The 17,500-nt window shown below is 42.5% G+C and overlaps 2 protein-coding genes and 1 non-coding gene across 3 annotated transcripts in view; 1 reads left to right on the plus strand and 2 right to left on the minus strand.

Moving 5' to 3' along the window:
- The window catches only part of LOC135114605 (5S ribosomal RNA), a 119-nt gene extending 59 nt beyond the window's left edge, over nt 1-60 (minus strand). The window contains exon 1 of the ribosomal RNA XR_010275578.1: nt 1-60. This exon is cut by the window's left edge and continues 59 nt beyond it. This is a non-coding gene — a ribosomal RNA (5S ribosomal RNA).
- A 6,063-nt stretch (nt 61-6,123) lies between these two features.
- Nucleotides 6,124-7,248, plus strand: LOC135114309 (histone H4-like). Its single transcript, XM_064030217.1, has one exon. It carries the CDS (start codon nt 6,875-6,877, stop codon nt 7,184-7,186), a length of 312 nt encoding a protein of 103 aa, XP_063886287.1. The 5' UTR covers nt 6,124-6,874; the 3' UTR covers nt 7,187-7,248.
- A 2,177-nt stretch (nt 7,249-9,425) lies between these two features.
- Nucleotides 9,426-11,078, minus strand: LOC135114305 (histone H3). Its single transcript, XM_064030214.1, has one exon. The coding sequence runs from the start codon at nt 9,937-9,939 to the stop codon at nt 9,529-9,531; it is 411 nt and encodes a 136-aa protein (XP_063886284.1). The 5' UTR covers nt 9,940-11,078; the 3' UTR covers nt 9,426-9,528.
- Between the last annotated feature and the right edge of the window lie 6,422 nt (nt 11,079-17,500).

Raw genomic sequence — 17,500 nt, forward strand, 5'->3', positions numbered from 1 at the left:
ATTGCTTAACTTCGCTGATCAGACGAGAAGCGGTGTATTCAACGTGGTGTGGTCATTGGCTCTGATGAGCTTGACTTATCGAATATTTGAAGATGATGTTCTCTTGCTTAGTTATGAAAGCAACGCTTTTCATAGTATAGTTAAAATTATATATATATATATATATATATATATATATATATATATATATATATATATATATATATATATATATATATATATATATATATATATATATATATATATATATATATATATATATATATATATATATATATATATATATATATATATATATATATATATATATATATATATATATATATATATATATATATACATAAACCATACTGGAAGAGCAAGGAGTTAGTGTTAATAAATATATTTGTTTTTCTCTTCCAACTAGAAGAGGGGAAACTGGTTATGCTACCAAATGGAAGATAGTTTCTGAAAATTAGAATGAATTCAGTTATTATGAATTCAGTTGAAACATTACTTGATACTGAATGAATCTTGAGCATGCCTACAAGAAAAGAGTCAGGGGAGAAGGTATATTATCTCGGCATGCCTTAGCGCGCCGGAAAATCTTGCAACCCCTCCACCTTTATATTGAGTTTAATTCACATTTGTGCTTGTCTATGTGAATTTAGTCATAAGTGTGCAGTTGCAGGGTCAACACTGAAACAGAAGACCTATGCATATGACCCGATAATGTTAATTTAAATGAGAAAAACAGGGAAAATAGTAATTTACTACACGCACGACCGCTCTGGCTTTATATATACCGCGCGAGAAAAAGTTTGAGGCGGGCTAGATATTCAGGGTCTCCTCTCTCCATCTAGGATCCCCCTCGGGATATAGGTTCTAGGGCGACAGGAAACAACAATAGGTTGTTTATAGGCCACTCGTGGTTGTAGCACCCTAAAGGCTGTAGCGCCAAAAGGCTGTAGCGCCACTCACGCCTAATAACACTTTTCCACCACAGATTCTCTCCTACAGGGCTGCAGCATCATAGGGCCCGGCCCTATGATAAGATGGCCGCCCCACGCCCCCCTGACCGGACAATAAGGTACCGGATTAAAACTGCCAACATCCCTGCCGACCTCAGCAATGCCTTTTTTACCAGGACCCAGGTTCCCCACACAAAATGCTTTAAATCTGGCCCTTACATTATCGTTGGTCTAGCCAGTGAGGCTGATCGCGAAAGACACACCACTCACCAGGCAAACGAAAACTTAAAACTCCTAGGTTTCGAGCTTGTTGAGTCTCCAGAGGAAATATCCGCCAGGACCATCCTTGCCCGCCGTGTGGACGACTATTTACTGAAAAAAACTAACGACGATCTCCGAATGGAGATTGAAGCTAGAAACGAAACCCAAATTGAAGAAATACACGCAATCCCAAAAGCTCACATGATTAAAATACGTCTCCGGTCGAAACAACAGGCCGACCTCATCAAAAATAAAGGCATCAAAATATTTTCGCAAATAGTACCTTCTTATAACATTAATATTGAAGAATACAGACCGGTTACACAGTGTTACAAATGCTATAAATTCAGCCACCGCACTAACCAGTGCAAAGACACTGAACAGATCTGCTCTAAGTGTGCAGCTAAGGGCCACGACTACAAGAACTGCCAATCATCCACCTTAAAATGCATAAACTGTGAAGGGGAACACACAGCGGTCTCCTTTAAATGTCCCATAAAACGTGAGAGTCAGCAACAACAAAACTCTCCAAAACCTACCCCAATTACAACTACCTATGCACAAGCCACCACACCCAATACTTCCACACAAACTACTTCTAACACAAACACAAACTCAGAGAAACTTCTGCTTGCAGAAATTATCATAAAATATTCAATTCAGACCTCTTTTGGCGACTTAAAAAAGCAAGCTGAAACCATGAATTCCCTGCTTGAATATAACGGTTGCCCCACAATAAAGCTTCCACCAAACTTCCAACAAACCAACCAACAACACTTTAAACAACATTTCCAACAAAACGAAGAGATACACACTCCAACACCCCCACTTCAGCAACCCGAACTTACCACACCCAACGACACCAGTTCCCTCTCACCTAGGGACATGGGCTCCGAAGAAGACCCAGCTTCTGGTGAATCGCAGCCCCAGAAGTCCCCTCCAACACAATCCACTCCTACCACTACCATTACCAGTGCCATTACTTCTACCAACACAACCAACAACACCACAAAAAAGACTGACACAAAACGCCTGCTCACAAACCAACCCCAACCTTCACCCCCATCTACACGAACCGCATTAAGGGGTAGGAAAAACACCTAACACACTCAACAATGATCACAGTAGTACAACTAAACTGTCGCGGTTTCTGGAATAACAGACACCTTATCTCAGAAGCAATTCGATCTATCGATCCAGACATCGTCCTTCTCAACCACACAGGCACACCTCTTAAACCCATCAAACTTTACGGATACAACACACGCTACACAACAGGTACGCGCCATGATGGCGTAGCTATCATGGTAAAATGTACCATCAAACACATCCACATAACCGACTGGCCTTCAGCTCACTTCCTGGCCACCAAGATCGAAACACAACACGGGCAATTTCTAATCGCCACAACGTACAGCAGACCGGATACTGGGCTCCCTCTCACCAGCCTCAACAATCTCTTCAACCACACAAACCTACCAGTCTACATACTGGCAGACCTTAATGCCAGTCACACAGCATTTCGACATAACAAGAACAACCAACACGGACACGAACTTCTGCAACTCACACAACTAAAACGCCTCCGTTTCCTTGGTCCTGACTTTCCTACCTGCTATACCCACAATGGGAATGGCAGGCCGGATCTCATTCTCTCCAATCGGCAGTCCCTACCTTTCCACCACCACATCTCCCAAGGACCCCTCTGTGGTTCAGACCACGTTCCCATAATCCTAAAAATATCCTCCAACCCCATATCTATCCCATCCCCACCTGTCCCCGACTACCGCTCCGCCGATTGGGAGGGATTCAGGGAAACACTTACAGATCTACACCGACCAACACAGCTCGAAGGCCAACCATATACAGAAATAGACAGCGCCCTAGCGAAACTACACAGTGACATCCTGACATCAGCCAACAGACACACCCCAAAGAAACAACACACAATTCACATAGACTTCAGACCCTCCATAAAAACACAACGACTACTAGTGTGCTACAGAACACGCTTTTTAAAAAACATGAACAGCCTCATTCCCATCTACAGAGACCTATGCACCCTTCGCACACACATACTAAATAGCCTACAGGATGATCACAGCGCTCACTGGAGGACTCTAGTCTCCCGTATGGACGGAGCTCGCTGTAGAAACCCTACTCAGTTCTGGCACATGGTGCACAAGCTAAAGGGAAGCCAGCGGGAAAGATTCGAGTACCTCCTAGTGAACGGTGATCGAGTCACCAACCCAGACCAGGTCACCAACACCTTCCAGACACACTGGCGTAACTCCTTCCAACCACACCCTCTCCCTCTTCATGAGCCCAGTATTGCCCACATACACCATATCACCGATATTGTGCGCCAAAACCTAGCAAACACACTACCACATAACATTATACACTTAACACGACTAGACCCACAACACCCTCTCATCACACCCATTGAGGAGGAAGATGTCGCCAGGTTGCTCAGGCACACTCCGCGGCGAGCCCCCGGCCCCTCAGGAGTCACCTGGCCAATGGTGCGGAGCCTTCCTCCAGAAATCATATCCAGCCTGACAAAAATATTCAATGCTTGCCTCGCCTCTGGATACTTCCCAAAGGCTTTCAAAATTTCAAACATCACCCTAATTGCCAAGCCCGGAAAAAACTCTCACTTACCAGAAAACTATCGCCCCATAAGCCTACTTGAAATTCTTGGAAAAACTTTTGAGCGTCTAATCAATTTAAGATTGAGAGCGTTCCTCGAAGATAACGGATTGCTGGCACCACAGCAGTTCGGTTTCCGGAGGAACGCCTCAACTGAGGACGCCCTTAACAGCATAGTAGCCTACCTAAATTTCAACAAGCCATATTACAAGACAGCACTCGTGACAAAAGATGTCAAAAAAGCTTTTGACACCGTTTGGCACACCGGTTTAAAATATAAAATTTGTAATAACTTCAATCTCCCTTATCTAACACAACGCATCTTGTGTAGTTTTCTGGATGAGAGACAGACAAGAATCCGCCACCAGGGCACCTTTTCGTCATTTTTTACCCCTCAGGCTGGAGTCCCACAAGGCTCCGTACTCTCCCCAACCCTTTTTAACATGTACACAGCTGACCTACCCCTCCCAGCCCACAATGACTCACTAACTATTCAATACGCGGACGATGTAACGCAATTGGCCCGTGCCAGGTCGTTAGATCTCCTAACCGACAAAATTCAATGGGAACTGATGGCGACTGGCCTGTGGGAGATGAAATGGCGAATTCTCTCCCATCCCGAAAAATCAAAAGTCACTTATTTCAACATTAAAAGAAGTCAGCCCCGCCAAATCTCACTAAACAGAATTGATCCAATCCCCACCCCAATCCCCATCAGTAACAACAACAAAGTGCTTGGCCTCACCATAGATAAGCACCTCAACTTCAATATACATATAAAACAAAAAGCAACCATAGCCGCCAAGGCCTTGAGCAACCTGGAAAGATTTCGCGACAGCAGCACAAAAACAAAACTTCACCTCTACAAAGCTTTCATTCTCCCTCTCTTAACCTACTGCCCTCTTGCCCTCTCTCTCTCTGCTCCCTCCAACCTCTCTAAACTTCAGAAGGTTCAAAACCGAGCAATTCGTTTCGCTCTTGGGACGAAATGGTTCGACTTCAGAACCTCTCTCTCCATTCACGAGGAGTCCAACATCCCCCCTCTTAACATAACACTCCACAATAGAATCGAAAAACAACTAAGCTCCTTCTCCGACAGACACACAATCACATACAATTTCATTACCAACCTCCCCCCAGCTTTCCGTCACTTGCCGCACTGCAATCTCCTTGATCCTCCCACTGTGCCTCCTGAACCTGTCTTCTAATAATGGACTCCTCCTTTCTTCCCTTCACTATCTCCTTTTTCTGTACCACTCATGGTGTCTGAGTGGCATCATCGTCGTTCTCTCGTTCACGTGGGCGGGCCCGCGTGCCAACACCTAGTGGTTTTTTCATATTTTTTGTCTTATGGTTTTGTATTCATATTTTTGTTTTTATGCATTATTTTTCTGTCTCGCAGCCTAGGTTTTAAGGTGGCACCGGACCGCTCCTGGGAAAGGGACTAGACAAAAAAACACCGCCATTAACATACCATGCCTCTGACCGAGGGAGTGGGGTCGTGTGCCAACACCTAGTGGTTTTTTCATATTTTTTGTCTTATGGCTTTGTATTCATATTTTTGTTTTTTATACATTATTTTCCTGCCTCGCAGCCTAGGTTTCAAGAGGGCACCGGACCACTTCCAGAGAGACGGGGATAGCACGAACCGCACTCCTCCCACTGACGTCACGGCAATGGGGCCCCCGGCCGTCGGCATGACGTTCCGGTAGCGGTACCCCCCGAGGTAGTTAAGGAGCGGCCAGTACTGATGATGGGGACGGTAACCACACCATTCAGTGGAAGCCACTTCACCCCCCACACAGAGGTAGTTGGGTGCGGCAAGGGCTGGGCAGGAAGGTAGTCAAGAGATGGTGGGGCGGGGCCCTGGAAGCATCCATGCAGGAATCCCCATTCACCCCCCGCCACCAGCGACTTACCGCGTGCAGGCAGATGGTATTAGATTTGACCCCTCGTTGCGGTGAGGGAGCCTTTTCGAGCCTCTGTCATTGCACATCCTACCATCACGTCAATCATTATCACAAACCATCCTCTCCCTCCCCATGCATATAACACCACGACATTTTTTATATTATATTTATATATATGTATATGTGTATATGTGTGTATGTGTGTATATGTATGTATGTGTATATATGTATATATATATATATATATATATGTATATGTATGTATATGTGTATGTATGTATGTATATGTATATGTATATATATATATATGTATATATATATATATATATATTTATATATATATTTTTTTTTTTTTTTTTTTTTTTTTTTTTTTTTTTTTTTTTTTTTTTTTTAGCAGGGTGGCCTTTTTGCAGGACGAGTCACAGGACACAAGAAAAAAGGACCAACACCGCTTTTTTCACCCACCACATTACATCATACAATAAATATCCCGGCCATCACCAAATCACTCTACTACTATCCGTGGTTCGGAACCCACGTAAAACTGTAGGTCCCTCCGCTATACGGATGCAATTCTTCCTCTGTCCTTCTTTGAACCAATAAAAAGCACAAAAAAACCCTTTTTACTCTGACTGTCCTTCACTCCTCTTTCACAACCTGATAATGCAGGCTCTGGATAGTCTGGCCCCTAACTTGTGCGTGGTTTGGCCCGGGGATTTGGGTGCGTGGGCGGCGTCCGTGGCTGTGGCTGTGTTGGGCTTGGCTTGCTCGGTTGGTGGAGGACTCTCCTGCTTTCCCCGATAAAGCCCTTGTCTTCCTGGCCATCTTAGAATGAATATAACACGTTAAAAAAAAAAAATAAATAAATAAAAAACATAAAAAAAAGATGTCCCTCCTAATTCAAATTGCGCCTGGGTCAAGCCCCAGTGACTATTTCTCCTCCTACAATTCCCTTCTTATCACCCCCCTATTCTTCCCACTATCCCCACTTCTCCCTCCCCATCTTTTCTCTCTTTGTTATGTTATGTTATGTTATTTTGAGGCACATTCGTGAGCTTCCTGTTAGACCGTTCGGACGTCGTACTAGCAGCTCTCATCACCATGACTGGCCGCGGCAAGGGAGGCAAGGGTCTTGGAAAGGGAGGCGCCAAGCGTCACCGTAAGGTTCTGCGTGATAACATCCAGGGAATCACCAAGCCTGCTATCCGTCGTCTAGCTCGCCGAGGTGGCGTCAAGCGCATCTCTGGTCTCATCTACGAGGAGACTCGTGGGGTGCTCAAGGTGTTCCTTGAGAACGTTATCAGGGATGCTGTCACCTATACCGAGCACGCCAAGCGTAAGACCGTTACTGCCATAGACGTTGTCTACGCCCTCAAGCGTCAGGGCCGTACCCTGTACGGATTTGGTGGTTAAATCGCTCCATTATTGAGATGGTGCCAGCTATTCAGCTTGCATTATCATCATTGAATAACATCATCTCCCGGACCTTTTTAAGGTCCACAAACATGAAAAGAAAGAAGGACCATAGACTACTATTATTACTACTACTTTCTCATAACCATGTTCACTATCACTATCTGAGCTAAGAAAAGAAACCATTATTAATTATAACCATCTTTCTCACTTCATCAGGTCTTCTCCAAGTATTATTATTATTATCATTATTATTATTATTATTATTATTATTATTATTATCATTATTATTATTATTATTATTATTATTATTATTATTATTATTATTATCATTGACTTATTTCAATGATCACGCCCCTCATCGTTCTCAGTTTCTCATAAAACAAAATATACATTGAGATGAAAAAGACGCTCAACATATCACAATAGGCAACACATCTAATCAACTCTCCACTGTGACACACAGCAGGTACATTAGTAGAAATATAGTATACATATTTATTCTCGGTCACTTGCGTGCCTGACTAAATAATAATAATAATAATAACAAATAACTAACTCGAAAATAAATACACTACTTGCTTATTATTGATATACCAGTATAGTCTACACAACTCTCTAGATGTTTGAACGTGTGGCTCCGAAGAGGAGCCGGATTGATGGTGATATTGGCTGAAGGGGAGGGAGGCCCTTTATTTACTTCTTCTCAGTCTTCTTGGGAAGGAGCACGGCCTGAATGTTGGGCAGCACGCCACCCTGTGCAATGGTGACTCCGGAGAGGAGCTTGTTAAGTTCCTCGTCGTTGCGGATGGCCAGCTGCAGGTGACGTGGGATGATGCGAGTCTTCTTGTTGTCACGGGCGGCATTGCCGGCAAGCTCAAGGACTTCAGCAGCCAGGTACTCCATAACTGCCGCAAGGTACACGGGGGCACCAGCACCCACGCGCTCGGCGTAGTTGCCTTTCCTTAGAAGGCGATGAATCCTGCCGACCGGGAACTGGAGTCCAGCACGACTGGAACGGGACTTTGACTTTCCCTTCACCTTTCCTCCCTTGCCGCGTCCAGACATGATAATGGATGTTGTGGTAGTAGTAGTAGTAGTAGTAGTTGTTGTTGTTGGTGATAAATGAGGAGCGCGAGTACTCTAACCTCGTCGGTAGCTCTGCGAGCAAGTAGTGAATTTTGGGAAAAACGGCTATATATACGCGAGATCAGATCGGCCCAGAGCGCGTCTGGACCAATCAGGACGCTCGCTGAGGTGGCGACTCCTGATCCTGAGTAGGCACGCTAATATATATACCACTTTTCAACTGAGAAAACGCACACTCGTTCTCACAGCAGTACGGCGACACTATGCCTCCCAAAGCATCAGGAAAGGCTGCCAAGAAAGCTGGCAAGGCACAGAAGGCCATTGCCAAGGGCGACAAGAAGAAGAAGCGCAGGAGGAAGGAGAGCTACTCCATCTACATCTACAAGGTGCTCAAGCAAGTCCACCCAGACACTGGCGTGTCCTCCAAGGCCATGTCAATCATGAACTCGTTCGTGAATGACATTTTCGAGCGCATCGCTGCCGAGGCATCCCGCCTGGCACACTATAACAAGCGCTCCACCATCACCAGCCGGGAAATCCAGACCGCTGTCCGTCTTCTTCTGCCTGGTGAACTGGCAAAACACGCTGTTTCTGAAGGCACCAAGGCTGTTACCAAGTATACCTCCTCAAAGTAAACAGGCGGCCAGTATACTGCTGCCAGTATAAAATAATACCCGGCTCCATTGGAGCCACACTTGAAAAGGAAAAAAGATACGATATAGACAAATGCATTATTATTATAATTATTGTTATTATTATTAATATTATTATTATTATTATTTTTATTATTATTATTATTATTATTATTATTATTATTATTATTATTATTATCATTATTAATAATATTAATATTGTTGTTTTTATTATGATTATTATTATAATAATTATTGTATCATTATTATTATTATTATTATTATTATTATTATTATTATTATGCTTATTATTATCGTGATTATTATTCTGTGGAGATAAAGAAAAGATAAAAAAAAAATAGAGATAAAGAAAGATAAAAATTCTCCCAAGTGAAAGAGATATGGCCATGGAAGAGGGAATAATAATAATAATATAAAAAAAAAAAAAGGGGGGAAGGATATTGAGTTGAAAGTCGATACCTGATACTGAAAGATGGAAAATAAATATTTTCTTCCACAAAACCAAACAGATTGTCTATGAAAATTCTTTAATGAAAGAGATGTTTGGCCCTAAAAAGGGCCTAGATATTGCTGTTATGAAGATCATTCGTGGATGACTTCTTAGGCACGCTCGCCACGGATGCGACGAGCCAGTTGGATGTCCTTTGGCATGATAGTCACGCGCTTGGCATGGATGGCGCACAGGTTGGTATCCTCAAACAGACCCACGAGGTAAGCCTCGGAAGCTTCCTGGAGAGCCATGACAGCAGAGGACTGGAAGCGGAGGTCAGTCTTGAAATCCTGAGCAATTTCACGCACCAGGCGCTGGAAAGGCAGTTTCCTGATAAGCAGCTCAGTGCTCTTCTGATAACGGCGGATCTCACGGAGAGCAACGGTTCCAGGCCTGTAACGGTGGGGTTTCTTGACACCTCCAGTGGCTGGAGCAGACTTGCGAGCTGCCTTTGTAGCAAGCTGCTTGCGGGGCGCCTTGCCACCAGTGGACTTGCGAGCCGTTTGCTTGGTACGTGCCATAGTTGTGGTAACAACAACTCACAACGAACACTCAGCTGAGTCTGCCCGCGCTTATAACATAACATAACATAACAAAGAGAGAAAAGATGGGGAGGGAGAAGTGGGGATAGTGGGAAGAATAGGGGGGTGATAAGAAGGGAATTGTAGGAGGAGAAATAGTCACTGGGGCTTAACCCAGGCGCAATTTGAATTAGGAAGGACATCTTTTTTTTTTTTTTTTTTTTTTTTTTTTTTTTTTTTTTTTTTTAGCGTGTTATATTCATTCTAAGATGGCAAGGGAGACAAGGTCCTTATCGGGGAAAGCAGGAGAGTCCGCCACCAACCGAGCAAGCCAAGCCCAAAACAGCCACGGCAACGGACGCCGCCCACGCACCCAAAACACCAGGCCAAACCACGCACAAGTTAGGGGCCAGACTATCCAGAGCCTGCATTATCAGGATGTGAAAGAGGAGTGAAGGACAGTCAGAGTAAAAAAGGGTTTTTTTTGTGTTTTTTATTGGTTCAAAGAAGGACAGAGGAAGAAGTACATCCGTATAGCGGAGGGACCTACAGTTTTACGTGGGTTCCGAACCACGGATAGTAGTAGAGTGATTTGGTGATGGGCGGGATATTTATTGTGTGATGTAATGTGGTGGGTGAAAAAGCGGTGTCGGTCCTTTCATCTCGTGTCCTGTGACTTGTCCTGCAAAAAGGCCAACCTGCTAAAAAAAAAAAAAAAAAAAAAAAAAGAGAGAATATAAAAAATGTCGTGGTATTATGTGCATGGGGAGGGTGAGGATGGTTTGTGATAATGATTGACGTGATTGTAGGATGTGCAATGACAGAGGCTCGAAAAGGCTCCCTCACCGCAACGAGGGGTCAAATCTAATACCATCTGCTTGCACGCGGTAAGTCGCCGGTGGTGGGGGGTGAATGGAGATTCCTGCATGGATGCTTCCAGGGCCCCGCCCCACCATCTCTTGACTACCTTACTACCCAGCTCTGGCCGCACCAAACTACCTCTGTGGGGGGGGGTGAAGTGGCTTCCACTGAATAGTGTGGTTGCCGTCCCCACCATCAGTGCTGGCCGCTCCATAACTGCCACGGGGGGTACCACTACCGGAACGTCATGCCAACGGCCGGGGGCCCCATTGCCGTGGCGTCAGTGGGAGAAGTGCGGTTCGTGCTATCCTCTTTCATCTGAAAGTGGTCTGGTGTCCCTTTGAGAACCTAGGCTGCGAGACGGAAAAATAATGCATAAAAAAAACACAAAAATATGAATAAAAAACCATAAGACAAAATATATAAAAAAACCACTAGGTGTTGGCACGCGAGCCCACTCCTTCGGTCAGAGGCATGGAATGTTAATGGTGGTGTGTTTTGTCGCATCTTTTTCCCGGGAGCGGTCCGGTGCCTCCTTGGGACCTAGGCTGCGAGACAGAAAGATAATGCATAAAATAAACAAAAGATGAATACAAAGCCATAAGACAAAAAATATGAAAAAACCACTAGGTGTAGGCACACGGGCTCGCCCCACGTGAACGAGAGTGCGACGATGATTCCACTCAGACACCTTGAGTAGTAGAGAAGATTAGAGAAAGAGAGAGAAAGAGAGAGAGAGAGAGAGAGAGAGAGAGAGAGAGAGAGAGAGAGAGAGAGAGAGAGAGAGAGAGAGAGAGAGAGAGAGAGAGTGAAAGAGAGAGTGAAGGAGTCCGTTATTTAGAAAATGGGGTCAGGAGGCACAGTGGGAGGGTCAAGGAGGTTGCAGTGTGGGAGGTGACGGAAAGCTGGGGGAAGGTTGGTTATGAAATTGTATGTGTTTGTGTGTCTGTCAGAAAATGAGGTTAGCTGTTTGTTGAGTCTGTTGTAGTGTGTTATGTTAACAGGAGGGATGTTGGACTCCTCATGAGTAGAGAGAGAGGACCGAAAGTCGAACCATTTCGTTCCAAGGGCGAAACGAATTGCTCGATTCTGGACCCTCTGAAGTTTTGAGAGGTTAGTGGGAGCGGAAAGAGAGAGTGCAAGAGGGCAATAGGTTAAAAGGGGGAGAATAAAAGCTTTGAAGAGGTGTAGTTTTGTTTTCGTGTTGCTGTCGCGAAATCTTTCGAGGTTGCTCAAGGCCACGGCGGCTAAAGCAGCTTTTTGGTTTATATGTATGTTGAATTTGAGGTGCTTGTCGATGGTGAGGCCAAGCACTTTGTTGTTGTTACTGATGGGGATTGGGTTGGGGTGTGGAACAATGTTGTTCAATGAGATTTGGCGAGGCTGACTTTTTTTTATGTTAAAGTAGGTGACTTTAGATTTTTCGGGATGGGAGAGGATTCGCCATTTCATCTCCCATAGGCTAGTCGCCGTCAGTTCCCGTTGAATTTTGTCTGTGAGGAGATCTAACGACCTGGCTCGAGCCAATTGCGTTACATCGTCCGCGTATTGAATGGTTAATGAATCATTATGAACTGGAGGGGGCATGTCAGCTGTATACATGTTGAAAAGGGTGGGGGACAGTACAGAGCCTTGTGGGACTCCAGCCTGAGGGGAAAAGGATGTTGAAAAGGTGCCCTGATGACAGATTCTTGTCCGTCTCTCTACCAGAAAACTACATAGTATGCGTTGCGTTAGGGGGGGAAGGTTGAAGTTGTTGCAAATTTTGTGTTTTAAGCCTGCGTGCCAAACAGTGTCAAATGCTTTTTTGACATCTTTTGTTACAAGGGCTGCTCTGAAATAGGGCTTATTGAAATTTAAGTATGCAACTATGCTGTTTAGAGCGTCCTCGGTTGAGGCGTTCCTCCGGAAGCCGAACTGCTGTGGTGCCAGCAGCTCGTTACCTTCGAGGAACGCTCTCAATCTTAAATTGATGAGGCGTTCAAAGGTTTTTCCGAGAATTTCAAGGAGGCTAATGGGGCGATAGTTTTCTGGTAAGTGGGAGTTTTTTCCGGGCTTAGCAATGAGGGTGATGTTTGAAATTTTGAATGCCTTAGGAAAGTATCCAGAGGCAAGGCAGGCGTTGAAAATCTCCGTCAGGCTGGATATAGTTTCTTGGGGAAGGTTCCGCACCATGGGCCAGGTGACTCCTGAGGGGCCAGGGGCTCGCCGCGGAGTATGCCTGAGCAACCTGGCGACATCATCCTCCTCAATAGGTGTGGTGAGAGGGTGTTGGGGGTTGAGGCGTATTTTTTGTATAGTGTTATGTGGAATCGTGTTTGCTAGGTTGTGGCGTGCACGATCGATGATGTTGTTTATGTGGGCAATACTGGGCTCGTGGAGTGGGAGAGGGTGTGGTTGGAAAGTATTGTGCCAGTGTGTCTTGAAGATGCTGGTGACTTGTTCTGGGTTTGTGATGCGATCCCCGTTCACTAGGAGGTACTCGAATCTTTCCCGCTGGCATCCCCTCAGCCTGTACACCATGTGCCAGAACTGTGTAGGATTACTGCAGCGGGTTCTGTCCATATGGGAGACTAGATTCCTCCAGTGAGCGCTGTGATCTTCCTGTAGGCTATTTGTTATGTGTGTACGAAGGGTGCAAAGATCTCCGTAGATAGGTGTGTGGTTGTGCTTGTTTTTTAAAAACAGTGTGCTTCCCACAAAATCCCTTTATATATGAATCGGGTGGGCCCGACGACTCCAACCCTGCCTTGTGATTGGTCAGAAACGTCCAGTGAGGCTCATCGCCCACGCAGTCACCGCATGAAAGATGTGATCATTATTGTTAGTCTAATTCATTTTGTTCTTATTCTTATTCTTATTCTTATTCTTTCTTCCCTCATTCATAACAAATCTTGGAAAATATACAGCAGAACTGACATGTCATTTAAAATTCTAAGACAATTAGCAAGAAAGTTGTGATATTCTTATTTTTTTCATTCTTTTTATTCTATTTTTTTCTTATTCTTGTCATAATTAATATTGTTATCTTTATTATTTTCATTTTTTTTTATTATTCTTCCTTATCTTATTCTTATTTATCCTACTTTTAGAGAGATGAGGCTTGTGCGGTCACCCATCCAAGTTCTGCCCGGACCCCCTGCTTAACCTTGCTGATCCCGCCGTCAGCTGATTGGTCAAGAGCGGAGAACAAGGTGTTGGGAGGGCTTATTTCTCTTATTCTTATTCTTTCCTGTATTGTTGTTGCATTGTTGTGCTGAAAATGTTGGAAAATATGCACTAAAATTAACCCTTCATTCATAATTCTACGACAATTAGCAAGAGAGATATATTATTACTTTTTTCCCTTATTTTTGTTCTTTTTATTCTTAATCTTCTTTTTTTTATTATAGTTGTTATTGTTATTTTATTATTTTCGTTTTTCGTTCATTCTCCTCATTCTTATTGCTATTTTTTTCTATTCTCAGAGAGATGAGGCTTTTGTGGTCACCCATCCAAGTTCTTCCCGGATCCCCTGCTTAACTGCGCTGATCCCGCCGTTAGCTAATTGGCCAAGACCGGAGAACTAGGTGTTGGGAGGCCTTCTTTCTATTATTCTTATTCTTTCTTCCCCCATTCATATCGTTGTATTGGAAATGTTGGAAAATATACAAAAGAATTCACCCTTCTATGACAATTAGGAAGAAAGACATGGGATGCTTTCTTTCTTTTTTTTTATATTCCTTTATTGTAATTTTTCTTATTCTTGTTATAATAATTCTTACTGTTATCTTTATTACTTAAAATTTTCGTTCATTCTCCCTATTCTTATTCTTATTTTTTTTATTTATTTATTTTTTTTCAGACAGATGAGGCTTGTGTAGTCACCCATCCAAGTATTGCCCGAAACCCCTGCGTAATCTCGACGATTTCATTTGACAATACCTATTTACTTATTTATTTATTATTATATTTATTAAAAAAAAAAAAGAAGAAAAGAAGATGAAGAATAAGGTATGTAATCGAAATACTCTCTCTATACTGTAGCAATAGTTTAGCTGGATGTACTTGTATTGTGTCAAAAATACTTGCAATATCTGCAATTGTAACCTGCAGTGTCGGCATAATGCATAATTAAGCAATGAAAAGAAAAATTAATAAAAGAATAAATGAAAAAAAGAAAGAAAAAAAGATACAATTAACAATTAAATATATTAGCTACCCCTCTACGTTTCTTTATCACTGCAGAAAAATGGAAACATTTTAACGTAGACTTGTCAAAATTCAACTGAAATTAAGGGTTAAATAAGGATTGTCACCCCTTCCCCAGAGGATATTCATTGTCTTTTAATATATATATATATATATATATATATATATATATATATATATATATATATATATATATATATATATATATATATATATATATATATATATATATATATATATATATATATATATATTCTTTTTATTTAAAGTCTTATTTAGAGAGAGAGAGAGAGAGAGAGAGAGGTAACGTCCTTGAGGATAGCAGCTCGTCTACGCTCCGCTCAGTGATCAGCGTTAGAATGTAATTCCTCATTTCTTTAAAAAAAAAAAAAAAAAAAAAAAAAACTTTATTTAGGGGGCTTGCTGGAAACAAACTACAATGGAGGAAAGAACAATATGTCTGCTATATGACCCACCCAGTTAAATTTTCAAGAAGCAAACGCAAGTTGGAAAATACGAGGAAGATAAATTTTCATTTATATACGTTTTATGGTAATTTCTGCCACGCCTTCCTCTATTCATCAAACGTCACTGACACTTATTCCCTTTATTTTTTACTTTACAGAATCTTTTGTAGGGCAAGACTCTAGAGGATATGTGCTTTCATAAATTCTATAATGCTTTGCTTATCATAGAGACATAAAAAAAAAAAATAATAATAATAAAAATAAATAAATTAATTAATTTAAAAAATCAAAATAAATAGATATATAAATTAATTAATCAATCAAATAAATTTCTATGCTTCACCTTTATAGCATTCGTATGAATGTCAAAACAAAACAAAAAATATAAATATAAATAATAATATGAAAAAAAAAATTACTAAATATATGAAAAATAGCATTACTACTACTACTACTACTACTACTACTACTGCTACTACTACTACTTTTTTTTTTTTTATGTAGGAAGGACACTGGCCAAGGGCAACAAAAATGTAATAAAAAAAATGCCCACTGAAATGCCAGTCCCATACAGGGGTCAAAGCAGTGGTCAAAAAATGATGAATAAGTGTCTTGAAACCTCCCTCTTGAAGGAATTCAAGTCATAGGAAGGTGGAAATACGGAAGCAGGCAGGGAGTTCCAGAGTTTACCAGAGAAAGGGATGAATGATTGAGAATACTAGTTAACTCTTGCGTTAGAGAAGTGGACAGAATAGAGGTGAGAGAAAGAAGAAAGTCTTGTGCAGCGAGGCCACGGAAGGAGGGGAGGCATGCAGTTAGCAAGATCAGAAGAGCAGTTAGCATGAAAATAGCGGTAGAAGACAGCTAGATATGCAACATTGCGGCGGTGAGAGAGAAGCTGAAGACAGTCAGTTAGAGGAGAGGAGTTGATGAGACGAAAAGCTTTTGATTCCACCCTGTCTAGAAAAGCAGTATGAGTGGAACCCCCCTCAGACATGTGAAGCATACTCCATACATGGACGGATAAGGCCCTTGTACAGAGTTAGCAGCTGGGGGGGTGAGAAAAACTGGCGGAGACGTCTCAGAACACCTAACTTCATAAAAGCTGTTTTAGCTAGAGATGAGATGTGAAGTTTCCAGTTCAGATTATAAGTAAAGGACAGACCGAGGATGTTCAATGTAGAAGAGGGGGACAGTTGAGTGTCATTGAAGAAGAGGGGATAGTTGTCTGGAAGGTTGTGTCGAGTTGATAGATGGAGGAATTGATTTTTTGAGGCATTGAACAATATCAAGTTTGTTCTGCCCCAATGAGAAATTTTAGAAAGATCAGAAGTCAGGCGTTCTGTGGCTTCCCTGCGTGATATGTTTACCTCCTGAAGGGTTGGACGTCTATGAAAAGACGTGGAAAAGTGCAGGGTGGTATCTTCAGCGTAGGAGTGGATAGGACAAGAAGTTTGGTTTAGAAGATCATTAATGAATAATAAGAAGAGAGTGGGTGACAGGACAGAACCCTGAGGAACACCACTGTTAATTGATTTAGGAGAAGAACAGTGACCGTCTACCACAGCAGCAATAGAACGGTCAAAAAGGAAACTTGAGATGAAGTAAACAGAGAGAAGGATAGAAACCGTAGGAGGGTAGTTTGGAAATCAAAGCTTTGTGCCAGACTCTATCAAAAGCTTTTGATAATTATGTCCAAGGCAACAGCAAAAGTTTCACCAAAATCTCTAAAAGAGGATGACCAAGACTCAGTAAGGAAAGCCAGAAGATCACCAGTAGAGCGGCCTTGACGGAACCCATACTGGCGATCAGATAGAAGGTTGTGGAGTGATAGATGTTTAAGAATCTTCCTGTTGAAGATAGATTCAAAAACTTTAGATAGGCAGGAAATTAAAGCAATAGGATGGTAGTTTGAGGGATTAGAACGGTCACCCTTTTTAGGAACAGGTTGAATGTAAGTAAACTTCCAGCAAGAAGGAAAGGTAGTGTTGACAGACAGAGCTGAAAGAATTTGAATAGGCAAGGTGCAAGCATGGAGGCAT

Source organism: Scylla paramamosain, chromosome 27 (genome assembly GCF_035594125.1).
Source record: "Scylla paramamosain isolate STU-SP2022 chromosome 27, ASM3559412v1, whole genome shotgun sequence".
Classification (NCBI taxonomy): Eukaryota; Metazoa; Arthropoda; class Malacostraca; order Decapoda; family Portunidae; genus Scylla; species Scylla paramamosain.